Here is a 16,789-nt window from a genome sequence, read left to right as displayed (position 1 = left end):
CAGCCAAAAAACAACGCTTTATTATCATATCGCTCAACAAAAAGTGGAATAACACGCGATCAAAAAGATGGATATAAATAACCATGTAACCGCTGAAAACGTCATCTTGTCCCGCAAAAAACAAGCCGCCAAACAGCATCATAAGCAAAAAAATAAAAAAGTTATAGTCCTCAGAATAAAGCGATGCCAAAATAATTATTTTTTCTATAAAATAGCTTTTATCGTATAGAAGCGCCAAAACATAAAAAAAATGATATAAATGAGATATCGCTGTAATCGTACTGACCCGACGAATAAAACTGCTTTATCAATTTTACCAAACGTGGAACGGTATAAACGCCTCCCCTAAAAGAAATTCATGAATAGCTGGTTTTTGGTCATTCTGCCTCACAAAAATCAGAATAAAAAGCGATCAAAAAATGTCATGTGCCTGAAAATGTTACCAATAAAAACGTCAACTCGTCCCGCAAAAAACAAGACCTCACATGACTCTGTGGACCAAACTATGGAAAAATTATAGGTCTCAAAATGTGGAGATGCAAAAACATTTTTGTTATAAAAAGCGTCTTTTAGTGTGTGACAGCTGCCAATCATAAAAATCCGATTTAAAAAAATGCTATAAAAGTAAATCAAACCCCCCTTCATCACCCCCTTAGTTAGGGAAAAATAATAAAATTAAAAAAATGTATTTATTTCCATTTTCCCATTAGGGCTAGGGTTAGGGTTAGGGTTAGGGCTAGGGTTAGGGCTAGGGCTAGGGTTAGGGTTAGGGTTGAGGTTAGGGTTAGGGTTAGGGCTAGGGTTGGGGCTAGGGTTGGAGCTAAAGTTAGGGTTGGGGCTAAAGTTAGGGTTAGGGTTGGGGCTAAAGTTAGGGTTAGGGTTGGGGCTAAAGTTAAGGTTAGGGTTTGGATTACATTTACGGTTGGGATTAGGGTTGGGATTAGAATTAGGGGTGTGTCAGGGTTAGGGGTGTGGTTAGGGTTACAGTTGGGATTAGGGTTAGGGGTGTGTTTGGATTAGAGTTTCAGGTAGAATTGGGGAGTTTCCACTGTTCAGGCACATCAGGGGCTCTCCAAATGCGACATGGCGTCCGATCTCAATTCCAGACAATTCTGCGTTGAAAAAGTAAAACAGTGCTCCTTCCCTTCCGAGCTCTCCCGTGCGCCCAAACAGGGGTTTACCCCAACATATGGGGCATCTGCGTACTCGGGACAAATTGGACAACAACTTTTGGGGTCCAAGTTCTCTTGTTATCCTTGGGAAAATAAAAATTTGGGGGGCTAAAATAATTTTTGTGAAAAAAAAAAGAATTTTTATTTTCACGGCTCTGCGTTATAAACTGTAGTGAAACACTTGGAGGTTCAAAGTTCTCACAACACATCTAGATAAGTTACTTGGTAGGTCTAGTTTCCAATATGGGGTCAGTTGTGGGGGGGTTGTACTGTTGGGGTACATCAGGGGCTCTGCAAATGCAACGTGACGCCTGCAGACCAATCCATCTAAGTCTGCATTCCAAATGGCGCTCCTTCCCTTCCGAGCTCTGCCATGCGCCCAAACAGTGGTCCCCCCCACATATGGGGTATCAGCGTACTCAGGACAAATTGGACAACAAAGTTTGGGGTCCAATTTATCCTGTTACCCTTGTGAAAATACAAAACTGGGGGCTAAAAAATCATTTTTGTGAAAAAAAAAAAGAATTTTTATTTTCACGGCTCTGCGTTATAAACTGTAGTGAAACACTTGGGGGTTCAAAGTTCTCACAACACATCTAGATAAGTTCCTTGGGAGGTCTAGTTTCTAATATGGGGTCACTTGTGGGGGGGTTGTACTGTTTGGGTACATCAGGGGCTCTGCAAATGCAACGTGACGCCTGCAGACCAATCCATCTGTCTGCATTCCAAATGGCGCTCCGTCCTTCCGAGCTCTGCCATGTGCCCAAACAGTGGTCCCCCCCCACATATGGGGTATCGGCATACTCAGGACAAATTGGACAACAACTTTTGGGGTCCAATTTATCCTGTTACCCTTGTGAAAATACAAAACTGGGGGCTAAAAATTCATTTTTGTGGAAAAAAAAGAATTCTTATTTTCACGGCTCTGCGTTATAAACTGTAGTGAAACACTTGGGGGTTCAAAGCTTTCAAAACACATCTAGATAAGTTCCTTAAGGGGTCTACTTTCCAAAATGGTGTCACTTGTGGGGGGTTTCAATGTTTAGGCACATCAGGGGCTCTCCAAACGCAACATGGCGTCCCATCTCAATTCCAGTCAATTTTGCATTGAAAAGTAAAATGGCGCTCCTTCCCTTCCGAGCTCTGCTATGTGCCCAAACAGTGCTTTACCCCCCACATATGGAGTATCGTTGTACTCAGGACAAATTGCACAACAACTTTTGTGGTCTAATTTCTTCTCTTACCCTTGTGAAAATAAAATATTGGGGGCGAAAAAATCATTTTTGTGAAAAAATATGATTTTGTTTTTTTACGGCTCTGCATTATAAACTTCTTTGAAGCACTTGTTGGGTCAAAGTGCTCACCACACATCTATATAAGTTCCTTAAGGCGTCTACTTTCCAAAATGGTGTAACTTGTGGGGGGTTTCAATGTTTAGGCACATCAGGGGCTCTCCAAACGCAACATGGCGTCCCATCTCAATTCCAGTCAATTTTGCATTGAAAAGTCAAATGGCGCTCCTTCCCTTCCAAGATCTGCCATGCACCCAAACAATGGTTTACACCCACATATGGGGTATCAGCGTACTCAGGACAAATTGCACAACAAGTTTTGGGGTCCAATTTCTTCTCTTACCCTTGGGAAAATAAAAAATTGGGGGCGAAAAGATCATTTTTGTGAAAAAATATGATTTTTTATTTTTACGGCTCTGCATTATAAACTTCTGTGAAGCACTTGTTGGGTCAAAGTGCTCACCACACATCTAGATAAGTTCCTTAGGGGGTCTACTTTCCAAAATGGTGTCACTTGTGGGGGGTTTCAATGTTTAGGCACACCAGGGGCTCTCCAAACGCAACATGGTGTCCATAGAAATTCCAGTCAATTTTGCATTGAAAATTTAAATGGCGCTCCTTTCCTTCCGAGCTCTGCCATGCGCCCAAACAGTGGTTTACCCCCACATATGGGGTATCAGCGTACTCAGGACAAATTGTACAACAACTTTTGGGGTCCATTTTCTCCTGTTACCCTTGGTAAAATAAAACAAATTGGAGCTGAAATAAATTTTGTGTGAAAAAAAGTTAAATGTTAATTTTTATTTAAACATTCCAAAAATTCCTGTGAAACACCTGAAGGGTTAATAAACTTCTTGAATGTGGTTTTGAGCACCTTGAGGGGTGCAGTTTTTAGAATGGTGTCACACTTGGGTATTTTCTATCATATAGACCCCTCAAAATGACTTCAAATGAGATGTGGTCCCTAAAAAAAAATGGTGTTGTAAAAATGAGAAATTTCTGGTCAATTTTAACCCTTATAACTCCCTAACAAAGAAAAATTTTGATTCCAAAATTGTGCTGATGTAAAGTAGACATGTGGGAAATGTTACTTATTAAGTATTTTGCATGACATATCTCTGTGATTTAAGGGCATAAAAATTCAAAGTTGGAAAATTGTGAAATTTTCAAAATTTTCACCAAATTTCCATTTTTTTCACAAATAAACGCAAGTTATATCGAATAAATTTTACCACTAACATGAAGTACAATATCTCAAGAGAAAACAATGTCAGAATCGCCAAGATCTGTTGAAGCGTTCCAGAGTTATAACCTCATAAATGGACAGTGGTCAGAATTGTAAAAATTGGCCTGGTCATTAACGTGCAAACCACCCTCGGGGCTTAAGGGGTTAAGAATACATTTTCCTTTCATTTTTCAGCAATTTGTTTTTTTGATTGCCTTTCTTTTTTCATATCAGTAAGTTAACGTATACAATGTCTAGTTAGTAGTTGTGAATGTTGTTTTTTTTTCCTGAGGAGGATTTTCGAACTGCATTGATTTTATGCTTCTCAATGGTCTCACAGGCAACCTGTTGAAATAAAGCTCTTTACTAGTACTGGAATCTTCAAAGCTGCAATAGATGTTCTACAGGAGGCTGTGAGCAGCTCCATTTTGGAAGTTGCTACAGAAGCGACTAAGGCTGTGTCTTCATTTTTAAGGTTAGCTATGGGTTCTAAATAACATTTTTTAAAAGCTATTCAGAATTTGCATATGATTTGTATATTTTGTGCAATATATCAGATTTCTTATAAATTTTCAAGAATATAATGAAATACTCATGTGGGTCTCTTTCACATGAAAAGCAGTTGAATGGTGCAGCCTTAAATTGGTTTTATCCTCTTAACGACCACTAATACGTCTTTTAACAATCGCAGTAAAGGGACATAATTTCTCAGTGGGGCTCTTTAATGGCAGTGAAAAATAAGGGTATAGAGCTCCCCAGGATAAAAAAAATCCCCAGAGTTTCAGCTACCAGGGATAGCTGAGACCCTGGAGAATATGATGAGGGCCGTTTTTTCTGGTCCCCTGTCACATGATCGCCATTATTCACTGAATATTGGCGATCATGTTAAAAAAAGTAATGTCCGGCTTAAAATCCATGTGATAATCACATTCTAATGTGAACTACAATATAATAATGAAGATAAAAACAACTTGAATGAAAAAAACAAACAGTAAGTAGGGTAGGGGGAGACGGATATAGTCAGCACACCAATGTCCATTAGATTCCGGAATCCATCCACGCACTGATCAAGTCATAGTCTGTTGCAAAAGGAAGAAGGAATTGTTGCAGCGTGGAACCTCGTGCAGTTAAATTCAATATATAATTTTTATTTTATTAGTGTATACCATGACTAACACCTGTTTTTAACAATGTTCTAAATAAAATTGAGATTTTAACTGCAAGAGGTTCCACACTGGAGACAATTCCTTCTTCCTTTTTGCATAAAAATAAACAGCAAATAAATGAAATTAAAGAACAACACAGAAGACAGCACTGAAAAATCAATAGGATGTTTATATATTACTGGTAATGGAACATAACTTCTTTGCGCATATTCAGATCATCGGTAACACAAATACCTAGGTTGCACATCCAAAAGGCTTCCCTGGTTCGTAAGTAACTTCTGTGATCTTCTCCCCTTTCCAATTTCCTAGCCTTCTCTATACCAAAAATTTGAAAAGATGCAGTTTGCTTATTGTGGTGAGTAATGAAATGTGATGCATGTGAAATAGTGCAGTTGGCAACATTAAAGGTACCTTCACACTAAGCGACGCTGCAGCGATATCGACAACGATGCCGTTCGCTGCAGCGTCGCTGTGTGGTCGCTGGAGAGCTGTCACACAGACAGCTCTCCAGCGACCAACGATGCCGAAGTCCCCGGGTAACCAGGGTAAACATCGGGTTGCTAAGCGCAGGGCCGCGCTTAGTAACCCGATGTTTACCCTGGTTACCAGTGTAAATGTAAAAAAACAAGCACTACATACTTACATTCGCGTCCGCTTCCCTGCACTGTGTAAGCGCCGGCAGTAGCAGGGCACAGCGGTGACGTCACCTCTGTGCTTTGCTTTCCGGCCGGCACTGACACATTCAGTGCAGGAAGCTCTGAGCAGCAGCGCGGATGCCGGGGGACGTGACAGACATCAGAGGGTGAGTATGTAGTGGTTTTTTTTTTACTTTTACAATGGTAACCAGGGTAAATATCGGGTTACTAAGCACGGCCCTGCGCTTAGTAACCCGATATTTACCCTGGTTACCATTGTAAAATATCGCTGGCATCGTTCTGAACTTTCAGCAACGACCAGCGATATCACAGCAGGATCCAGATCGCTGCTGCGTGTCAAACACAACGATATCGCTATCCAGGATGCTGCAACGTCACGGATCACTGTCGTTATCGCTGCAAAGTCGTTTAGTGTAAAGGTACCTTAACCCCTTAACGACCGCCGATACGCCTTTTAACGGCGGCCGCTAAGGGTACTTAAACCACAGCGCCGTTAATTAACGGCGCTGTGGAAAAAGTGAATAGCGCCCCCCAGAGTCGGATTTTCTCTGGGGTCTCGGTTGCCGAGGGTAGCCGAGACCCCAGAGAACATGATTCGGGGGGTTTTTACCGACCCCCGAGTTGCGATCGCCGGTAATTAACCGTTTACCGGCGGTCGCAACAAAAAAAAACAAAACGCGATTTGCCGTTTAATTTCTCTGTCCTCCGATGTGATCGCACATCGGAGGACAGAGAAATGTGGTCCCCGATGGCCCCCAATAGCCCCCCAATACTTACCTACCTCCCCCGGTGCTCCTCGTGTATCCCCATGGGCGCCGCCATCTTTTTTCCGGGAAAAAATGGCGGGCGCACGCGCAGTGCGCCCGCCGCCCGGCACCCGGATGTTCTTTGGGGTCTCGGCTGCCGGGGGTAGCCGAGACCCCAAAGAACATGATCGGGGTCGATTTGCACCGACCCCTGCTTTGCGATCGCCGGTAATTAACAGTTTACCGGCGACCGCAAAAAAAAAAAAAAAAAAAAAAAGCGATCAGTTATTTCTCTGTCCTCTGATGTGATCGCACATCAGAGGACAGAGAAATAGGGGGATTCGGGGACCCTATCATACTCACCCGGGGTCCCTGGGTCCTCTTCTGTCTTCTCCTGCCAGCCGGCTTTTTCATCATGGCGGGCGCATGCGCAGTGCGCCCGCCATCTGCTGCCATCTGCCGGCCGGCAGGAGAAGACAAGTTGGGGCTAAAATTAGGGTTAGGGTTAGGGTTAGGGTTAGAGTTAGGGTTAGGGTTGGGGCTAAATTTAGGGTTAGGGTTAGGGCTAGGGTTAGGGTTAGGCTACTTTCACACTAGCGTTTTTTGGCTTCCATCGCAATGCGTCGTTGGAGAAAAAACGCATCCTGCAAAAGTGCTTGCAGGATGCGTTTTTTCTCCATTGGCTTGCATTAGCGACGCATTGCGACGGATTGCCACATGTCGCATCCGTCGTGCGACGGATGCGTCGTGCTTCGGCGGACCGTCGACACAAAAAAAACTACATGTAACTTTTTTGTGCGACGTGTCCCACATATTTCAGTGCCACGTGCCACGTATTTAAGTGACACGTGCCACGTATCAAAGTGCCACGTGCCACATATTTCAGTGCCACGTATCAAAGTGCCACGTGCCACGTATCAAAGTGCCACGTGCCACGTATCAAAGTGCCACGTGCCACGTATCAAAGTGCCACGTGCCACATATTTCAGTGCCACGTATCAAAGTGCCACGTGCCACGTATCAAAGTGCCACGTGCCACATCTTTCAGTGCCACGTGCCACGTATTTAAGAGACACGTGCCACGTATCAAAGTGCCACGTATCACGTATTTCAGTGCCACGTATTTAAGTGACACGTATCACGTATAAGTGCCACGTGTCACGTATTTAATTGCCACATATTTAAGTGCCACGTATCAAGATTTTCCATGGAGAACAGACACATCCAGAGATATGTCTGCTCTCCACGGCTGCAGCAACACACTGACAGGAGCCATAGTTCCTGTCGGTGTGTCACTGCGCATGCGCGAGCGAGTTTACCGGCGGTCATTGACCCCGGCACTCTCGCTTAACGGCAGTGCTGCGTGGGAAAGTTCAACGCAGCTGTACTGCTGTTAACCGAGACGCCGGAGTCATTGAACTCCGGAACAGTACGCGATACACTGCTAGGAGCTTCGCTCCTGGCAGTGTATCGCCGGAGAGCAGCCGATCGGCGTGGGACACTCGTTTTATGGATTCTGCGGACAGGGAGTATGAATTTGGTTTATTATTTTTGGATTTTTTCCTGGAGGATCGAGGGCTTCGCCTACAAGTGTGCTGTTGGTGAGTATATACTCTGTGTTATATGTTGTATGTACTGTGTGTCATGTATGTGTATTGTGTGTAGGTGTTTTGTGTAACTTTACAATTGTGCTAAGTCGCCGGACACAGGGACAACTCTCCCATCCTAATACCGGATGGGAGTAGTAGTCCCATACGGCGACTTAGCACAATGGTGGCACTAGCGTCGCATGGGGACACACACACGCACACACACGCACACACACGCACACACACACAGAAGGACTCCATGCTGCTTCACTGGGGGGCGGGGGCTTCCCTCTTCCTGTCCGACGTCACGTCCGGTCCTGGGTGTCAACCCCTCCGTACAAAGACGCCGACACCCAGGACAAAGGCGCTGTGTGTGGAAGGTAATATGGGGCCCTAGGGGGACACGCAGACACGCCGCTGCGTAAAGAATTGACATGTCAATTCTTTTTACGCCGGCGTGTTTGCAGACAAAAGCGCCGTGTTTTTTTGCGGTGTGTCTGAACGGCAAAGTGAATTTCTCATTCACTTTGCCGGCAGACGAAAATGACATTGCGCATTTTTGAAAAGCGCCCGCAAAATAGCGCTCAAAAATGCGCTATGTCTGAAAGTAGCCTAAGGCTTCTTTCACACTTGCGTCGGTACGGGGCGGTCGCAATGCGTCGGCCCGATGTACCGACGCACGTTGTGAAAATTGTGCACAACGTGGGCAGCGGATGCAGTTTTTCAACGCATCCGCTGCCCAGTCTATGTCCTGGGGAGGAGGGGGCAGAGTTACGGCCACGCATCCGCGGAAATGGCGGACGCGACGTACAAAAAAAAGGTTACATTGAACTTTTTTTGTGACGACGGGGGCTAAAGTTATGGTTAGGGTTGGGGCTAAAGTTAGGGTTGGGGCTAAAGTTAGGGTTAGAGTTGGGATTAGGGTTAGGGTTTGGATTAGGGTTGGGATTAGTGTTACGTTTGGGATTAGGGTTGGGATTAGGGTTAGGGTTGGGATTAGGGTTAGGGGTGTGTTGGATTTAGGGTTTTGATTAGGGTTATGGTTAGGGTTGAGATTAGGGCTGTTTTGGGGTTAGGGTTGTGATTATCGTTAGGGTTGTGATTAGGATTATGGATCGGGTTGAGATTAGGGTTAGGGCTGTGTTGGGGTTAGGGTTGGAGTTAGAATTGGGGGGTTTCCACTGTTTAGGTACATCAGGGGGTCTCCAAACACGACAGCCAATTTTGCGCTAAAAAAGTCAAATGGTACTCCCTCCCTTCTGAGCTCTGCCGTGCGCCCAAACAGTGGTTTACCCCCACATATGGGGCATCAGCGTACTCGGGATAAATTGGACAACAACTTTTGGGGTCCAATTTCTCCTGTTACCCTTGTGAAAATAAAAACTTGGGGGCTAAAAATCTTTTTTGTTGGAAAAAAATATATTTTTTTATTTTCACTACTCTGCATTATAAATTTCTGTGAAGCACTTGAGCTTTCAAAGTTCTCACCACATATCTAGATAAGTTCCTTAGGGGGTCTAGTTTCCAAAATTTGGTCACTTGTGGGGGTTTCTACTGTTTAGGTACATTAGGGGTCTGCAAACGCAACATAACGCCCGCAGACAATTCTATCAAAGTCTGCATTGCAAAATGGCGCTCCTTCCCTTCCGAGCTCTGCCGTGCGCCCAAACAGTGGTTTACCCCCACATATGGGGTACCAGCATACTCAGGACAAATTGGACAACAACTTTTGGGGTCCAATTTCTCTTGTTACCCTTGTGAAAATAAAAATTTGGGGGCTAAAAAAATCTTTTTTGTGGGAAAAAAAATATTTTTTATTTTCACTACTCTGCATTATAAACTTCTGTGAAGCACTTGGGCATTCAAAGTTCTCACCACATATCTAGATAAGTTCCTTGGGGGGTCTGTTGTGAAATTGGATTCTGGGCTCCCCCGGTGGCCACTTGTGGAATTGTACTTGTGTGCATCATCCCCTCTGTTCACCTGCTCCTATCAGGATGTGGGAGTCGCTATATAACCTTGCTCCTCTGTCAGTTTCATGCCGGTCAACAATGTAATCAGAAGCCTTCTGTGCATGTTCCTGCTACTAGACAACTCCTAGCTAAGTTGGACTTTTGTCCTTGTGTGTTTTTGCATTTTGTTCCTGTTCACAGCTGCTGTTTCGTTACTGTGTCTGGAAAGCTCTTGTGAGCGGAAATTGCCACTCTGGTGTTATGAGTTAATGCTAGAGTCTTAAAGTAATTTCTGGATGGTGTTTTGATAGGGTTTTCTGCTGACCATGAAAGTGCCCTTTCTGTCTTCATGCTATCTAGTAAGCGGACCTCGATTTTGCTAAACCTATTTTCATACTACGTTTGTCATTTCATCTAAAATCACCGCCAATATATGTGGGGGCCTCTGTCTGCCTTTTGGGAAAATTTCTCTAGAGGTGAGCCAGGACTGTCTTTTCCTCTGCTAGGATTAGGTAGTTCTCCGGCTGGCGCTGGGCATCTAGGGATAAAAAACGTAGGCATGCTACCCGGCCACTTCTAGTTGTGCGGCAGGTTTAGTTCATGGTCAGTATAGTTTCCATCTTCCAAGAGCTAGTTCTCATATATGCTGGGCTATGTTCTCTCGCCATTGAGATTCATGACAGTTTGACCGGCCCAAAAAAGGGTTAAATTACTGGCTGAGAAAGGAGAGAAAAAAGAAGTCTGCTACAAGTTTTTTTTTTTTTTTCCCTCTAGTTCTGAGTGTGCTCTTAATTGAATCACTTGCTAGTTTGCCTATGCTGCAGCCTTCCTCTCTTTCTCTCCTTCTAATCCTTGAATGGCTCTGTGTTCACCTGTTTCAAATGGATCTTCAGAGTGTAGCTACAGGTTTGAATAATCTCGCCACAAAGGTACAAAATTTGCAAGATTTTGTTGTTCATGCACCTATGTCTGAGCCTAGAATTCCTTTGCCTGAATTCTTCTCGGGGAATAGATCTCACTTTCAAAATTTTAAAAATAATTGCAAATTGTTTTTGTCCCTGAAGTCTCGCTCTGCCGGAGACCCTGCACAGCAGGTCAGGATTGTAATTTCCTTGCTCCGGGGCGACCCTCAGGACTGGGCTTTTGCATTGGCACCAGGGGATCCTGCGTTGCTCAATGTGGATGCGTTTTTTCTGGCCTTGGGGTTGCTTTATGAGGAACCTCATTTAGAGCTTCAGGCGGAAAAGGCCTTGATGTCCTTGTCTCAGGGGCAAGATGAAGCTGAAATATACTGCCAAAAATTCCGCAAATGGTCTGTGCTTACTCAGTGGAATGAGTGCGCCCTGGCGGCGATTTTCAGAGAAGGTCTCTCTGATGCCATTAAGGATGTTATGGTGGGGTTCCCTGTGCCTGCGAGTCTGAATGAGTCCATGACGATGGCTATTCAGATCGATAGGCGTCTGCAGGAGCGCAAACCTGTGCACCATTTGGCGGTGTCTACTGAGAAAACGCCAGAAAATATGCAATGTGATAGAATTCTGTCCAGAAGCGAGCGGCAGAATTTTAGACGAAAAAATGGGTTGTGCTTCTATTGTGGTGATTCAACTCATGTTATATCAGCATGCTTTAAGCGTACTAAGAAGCCTGACAAGTCTGTTTCAATTAGCACTTTACAGTCTAAGTTTATTCTATCTGTGACCCTGATTTGTTCTTTGTCATCTATTACCGCGGACGCCTATGTCGACTCTGGCGCTGCTTTGAGTCTTATGGATTGGTCCTTTGCCAAACGCTGTGGGTATGATTTGGAGCCATTGGAGGCTCCGATACCTCTGAAAGGGATTGACTCCACCCCATTGGCTAGTAATAAACCACAATACTGGACACAAGTGACTATGCGTGTTAATCCGGATCACCAGGAGGTTATTCGCTTTCTGGTGCTGTATAATCTACATGATGTTTTGGTGCTGGGATTGCCATGGCTGCAATCTCATAACCCAGTCCTCGACTGGAGAGCTATGTCTGTGTTAAGCTGGGGATGTAAAGGAACTCATGGGGACGTACCTTTGGTTTCCATTTCATCATCTATTCCCTCTGAGATTCCTGAATTCTTGTCTGACTTTCGTGACGTTTTTGAAGAACCCAAGGTTGGTTCACTACCTCCGCACCGGGAGTGCGATTGTGCCATAGACTTGATCCCGGGTAGTAAATACCCTAAGGGTCGTTTATTTAATCTGTCTGTGCCTGAACACGCGGCTATGCGAGAATATATAAAGGAGTCCTTGGAAAAGGGACATATTCGTCCTTTGTCATCTCCCTTAGGAGCCGGTTTTTTCTTTGTGTCTAAGAAAGACGGCTCTTTGAGGCCGTGTATTGATTATCGACTTTTGAATAAAATCACGGTTAAATATCAATATCCGTTACCACTGCTTACTGATTTGTTTGCTCGTATAAAGGGGGCCAAGTGGTTCTCTAAGATTGATCTCCGTGGGGCGTATAATTTGGTGCGAATCAAGCAGGGGGATGAGTGGAAAACCGCATTTAATACGCCCGAGGGCCATTTTGAGTATTTGGTGATGCCTTTTGGTCTTTCAAATGCCCCTTCAGTCTTCCAGTCCTTTATGCATGACATTTTCCGCGATTATTTGGATAAATTTATGATTGTGTATCTGGATGATATTCTGATTTTTTCGGATGACTGGGACTCTCATGTCCAGCAGGTCAGGAGGGTTTTTCAGGTTTTGCGGTCTAATTCCTTGTGTGTGAAGGGTTCTAAGTGTGTTTTTGGGGTTCAAAAGATTTCCTTCTTGGGATACATTTTTTCCCCCTCTTCCATCGAGATGGATCCTGTCAAGGTTCAGGCTATTGGTGATTGGACGCAACCCTCTTCTCTTAAGAGTCTTCAGAAATTTTTGGGCTTTGCTAACTTTTATCGTCGATTTATTGCTGGTTTTTCTGATGTTGTAAAACCATTGACTGATTTGACTAAGAAGGGTGCTGATGTTGCTGATTGGTCCCCTGATGCTGTGGAGGCCTTTCGGGAGCTCAAGCGCCGCTTTTCTTCCGCCCCAGTGTTGCGTCAGCCTGATGTTGCTCTTCCTTTTCAGGTTGAGGTCGATGCTTCTGAAATAGGAGCTGGGGCGGTGTTGTCGCAGAGAAGTTCCGACTGCTCCGTGATGAGACCTTGTGCCTTTTTTTCCCGTAAATTTTCGCCCGCCGAGCGGAATTATGATATTGGGAATCGGGAGCTTTTGGCCATGAAGTGGGCTTTTGAGGAGTGGCGTCACTGGCTTGAGGGGGCCAGACATCAGGTGGTGGTATTGACTGACCACAAAAATTTAATTTACCTTGAGTCTGCCAGGCGCCTGAATCCTAGACAGGCGCGCTGGTCGTTGTTTTTCTCTCGGTTTAATTTTGTGGTGTCTTACCTACCGGGTTCTAAGAATGTTAAGGCGGATGCCCTTTCTAGGAGTTTTGAGCCTGACTCCCCTGGTAATTCTGAGCCCACAGGTATCCTTAAAGATGGAGTGATATTGTCTGCCGTTTCTCCAGACCTGCGGCGGGCCTTGCAGGAGTTTCAGGCGGATAGACCTGATCGTTGCCCACCTGGTAGACTGTTTGTTCCTGATGATTGGACCAGTAAAGTCATTTCTGAGGTTCATTCTTCTGCGTTGGCAGGTCATCCTGGAATCTTTGGTACCAGGGATTTGGTGGCAAGGTCCTTCTGGTGGCCTTCCCTGTCACGAGATGTGCGAGGCTTTGTGCAGTCTTGTGACGTTTGTGCTCGGGCCAAGCCTTGTTGTTCTCGGGCTAGTGGATTGTTGTTACCCTTGCCTATCCCGAAGAGGCCTTGGATGCACATCTCGATGGATTTTATTTCGGATCTGCCTGTTTCTCAGAAGATGTCTGTCATCTGGGTGGTGTGTGACCGTTTCTCTAAGATGGTCCATCTGGTTCCCTTGCCTAAGTTGCCTTCTTCTTCCGAGTTGGTTCCTCTGTTTTTTCAAAATGTTGTTCGTTTGCATGGTATTCTGGAGAATATCGTTTCTGACAGAGGGACCCAATTCGTGTCTAGATTTTGGCGGGCATTCTGTGCTAGGATGGGCATAGATTTGTCTTTTTCGTCTGCTTTCCATCCTCAGACTAATGGCCAGACCGAGCGGACTAATCAGACCTTGGAGACATATTTGAGGTGTTTTGTGTCTGCGGATCAGGATGATTGGGTTGCTTTTTTGCCTTTGGCGGAGTTCGCCCTCAATAATCGGGCCAGCTCTGCCACCTTGGTGTCCCCGTTTTTCTGTAATTCGGGGTTTCATCCTCGATTTTCCTCCGGTCAAGTGGAATCTTCGGATTGTCCTGGAGTGGATGCTGTGGTACAGAGGTTGCATCAGATTTGGGGGCAGGTGGTGGACAATTTGAAGTTGTCCCAGGAGAAGACTCAGCTTTTTGCCAACCGCCGTCGTCGTGTTGGTCCTCGGCTTTGTGTTGGGGACTTGGTGTGGTTGTCTTCTCGTTTTGTCCCTATGAGGGTTTCTTCTCCTAAGTTTAAGCCTCGGTTCATCGGCCCGTACAAGATATTGGAGATTCTTAACCCTGTGTCCTTCCGTTTGGACCTCCCTGCATCCTTTTCGATTCATAATGTTTTTCATCGGTCATTGTTGCGCAGGTATGAGGTACCGGCTGTGCCTTCCGTTGAGCCTCCTGCTCCGGTGTTGGTTGAGGGTGAGTTGGAGTACGTTGTGGAAAAGATCTTAGACTCTCGTGTTTCCAGACGGAAACTCCAGTATCTGGTCAAATGGAAGGGATACGGTCAGGAGGATAATTCTTGGGTCACTGCCTCTGATGTTCATGCCTCCGATCTTGTCCGTGCCTTTCATAGGGCTCATCCTGATCGCCCTGGTGGTTCTGGTGAGGGTTCGGTGCCCCCTCCTTGAGGGGGGGGTACTGTTGTGAAATTGGATTCTGGGCTCCCCCGGTGGCCACTTGTGGAATTGTACTTGTGTGCATCATCCCCTCTGTTCACCTGCTCCTATCAGGATGTGGGAGTCGCTATATAACCTTGCTCCTCTGTCAGTTTCATGCCGGTCAACAATGTAATCAGAAGCCTTCTGTGCATGTTCCTGCTACTAGACAACTCCTAGCTAAGTTGGACTTTTGTCCTTGTGTGTTTTTGCATTTTGTTCCTGTTCACAGCTGCTGTTTCGTTACTGTGTCTGGAAAGCTCTTGTGAGCGGAAATTGCCACTCTGGTGTTATGAGTTAATGCTAGAGTCTTAAAGTAATTTCTGGATGGTGTTTTGATAGGGTTTTCTGCTGACCATGAAAGTGCCCTTTCTGTCTTCATGCTATCTAGTAAGCGGACCTCGATTTTGCTAAACCTATTTTCATACTACGTTTGTCATTTCATCTAAAATCACCGCCAATATATGTGGGGGCCTCTGTCTGCCTTTTGGGAAAATTTCTCTAGAGGTGAGCCAGGACTGTCTTTTCCTCTGCTAGGATTAGGTAGTTCTCCGGCTGGCGCTGGGCATCTAGGGATAAAAAACGTAGGCATGCTACCCGGCCACTTCTAGTTGTGCGGCAGGTTTAGTTCATGGTCAGTATAGTTTCCATCTTCCAAGAGCTAGTTCTCATATATGCTGGGCTATGTTCTCTCGCCATTGAGATTCATGACAGGGGTCTATTTTCCAAAATGGGGTCACTTGTTGGGGGTTTCTACTGTTTAGGTACATTAGGGGTCTGCAAAGGCAACATAACGCCCGCAGACAATTCTATCAAAGTCTGCACTCCAAAATGGCACTCCTTCCCTTCCGAGCTCTGCCATGCGCCCAAACAGTGGTTTACCCCCACATATGGGGTACCAGCATACTCAGGACAAATTGGACAACAACTTTTGGGGTCCAATTTCTCTTGTTACCCTTGTGAAAATAAAAACTTGGGGGCTAAAAAAATCTTTATTGTTAAAAAATATATATTTTTTATTTTCACGACTCTGCATTATAAACTTCTGTGATGCACTTGGGCATTCAAAGTTCTCACTACACATCTAGATAAGTTCCATGGGGGGTCTAGTTTCCAAAATGGGGTCACTTTTGGGGGGTTTCTGCTGTTTAGGCACATCAGGGGCTCTCCAAACGCGACATGGCGTCCGATCTCAATTCCAGTCAATTTTGCATTGAAAAGTCAAATGGCGCTCCTTTGCTTCCGAGCTCAGCCATGCGCCCAAACAGTGGTTTACCCCCACATATGGGGTGTCGGCGTACTCAAGACAAATTGTACAACAGCTTCTGGGGTCCATTTTCTCCTGTTACCCTTGGTAAAATAAAAATTTGGAGGCAAAAAGATCATTTTTGTAGAAAAAATGTGATTTTTTTATTTTCACGGCTCTACGTTATAAACTTCTGTGAAGCACCTGGGGGTTTAAAGTGCTCACCACACATCTAGATAAGTTCCTTAAGGGGTCTAGTTTCCAAAATGGTGTCATATGTGGGGGGTCTCTACTGTTTAGGCACATCAGCGGCTCTCCAAACGTGACATGGCGTCCGATCTCAATTCCAGCCAATTCTACATTGAAAAAGTAAAACGACACTCCTTCTCTTCCAAGCTCTGCGGTGCGCCCAAACAGTGGTTTACCCCCATATATGGGGTATCGACGTACTCAGGAGAAATTGCACAACAACTTTTGTGGTCTAATTTCTCCTGTTACCCTTGTGAAAATAAAAATTTGGGGGCAAAAAGATCATTTTTGTAGAAAAAATGAGATTTTTTATTTTCACGGCTCTACGTTATAAACTTCTGTGAAGCACTTGGGGGTTCAAAGTGCTCACCACACATCTAGATAAGTTCCTTGGGGGGTCTAGTTTCCAAAATGGTATCACTTGTGGGGGGTTTCCACTGTTTAGGCACATCAGGGACTCTCCAAACGCGACATGGCATCCGATCTCAATTCCAGCCAATTCTGCATTGAAAAAGTCAAACGGTGCTCCTTCACTTCC

General features: G+C 45.0%; 1 protein-coding gene across 2 annotated transcripts in view; it reads left to right on the top strand.

The window, feature by feature from the left end:
* Window positions 1-16,789, top strand: part of MEI1 (meiotic double-stranded break formation protein 1) — a 1,359,645-nt gene that overhangs the window by 328,025 nt on the left and 1,014,831 nt on the right. For both annotated transcript variants that reach the window (XM_077277434.1, XM_077277433.1), the window contains one exon: window positions 4,030-4,164. In XM_077277434.1, the coding sequence (XP_077133549.1) occupies window positions 4,030-4,164 (135 nt within the window). The remainder of the gene's footprint in view (window positions 1-4,029; window positions 4,165-16,789) is intronic.

This window comes from Ranitomeya variabilis, chromosome 8, assembly GCF_051348905.1.
Source record: "Ranitomeya variabilis isolate aRanVar5 chromosome 8, aRanVar5.hap1, whole genome shotgun sequence".
NCBI lineage: Eukaryota > Metazoa > Chordata > Amphibia > Anura > Dendrobatidae > Ranitomeya > Ranitomeya variabilis.
The sequence above is the reverse complement of the archived record's forward strand: the minus strand, read 5'-3'. Positions and strand labels throughout refer to the sequence as shown.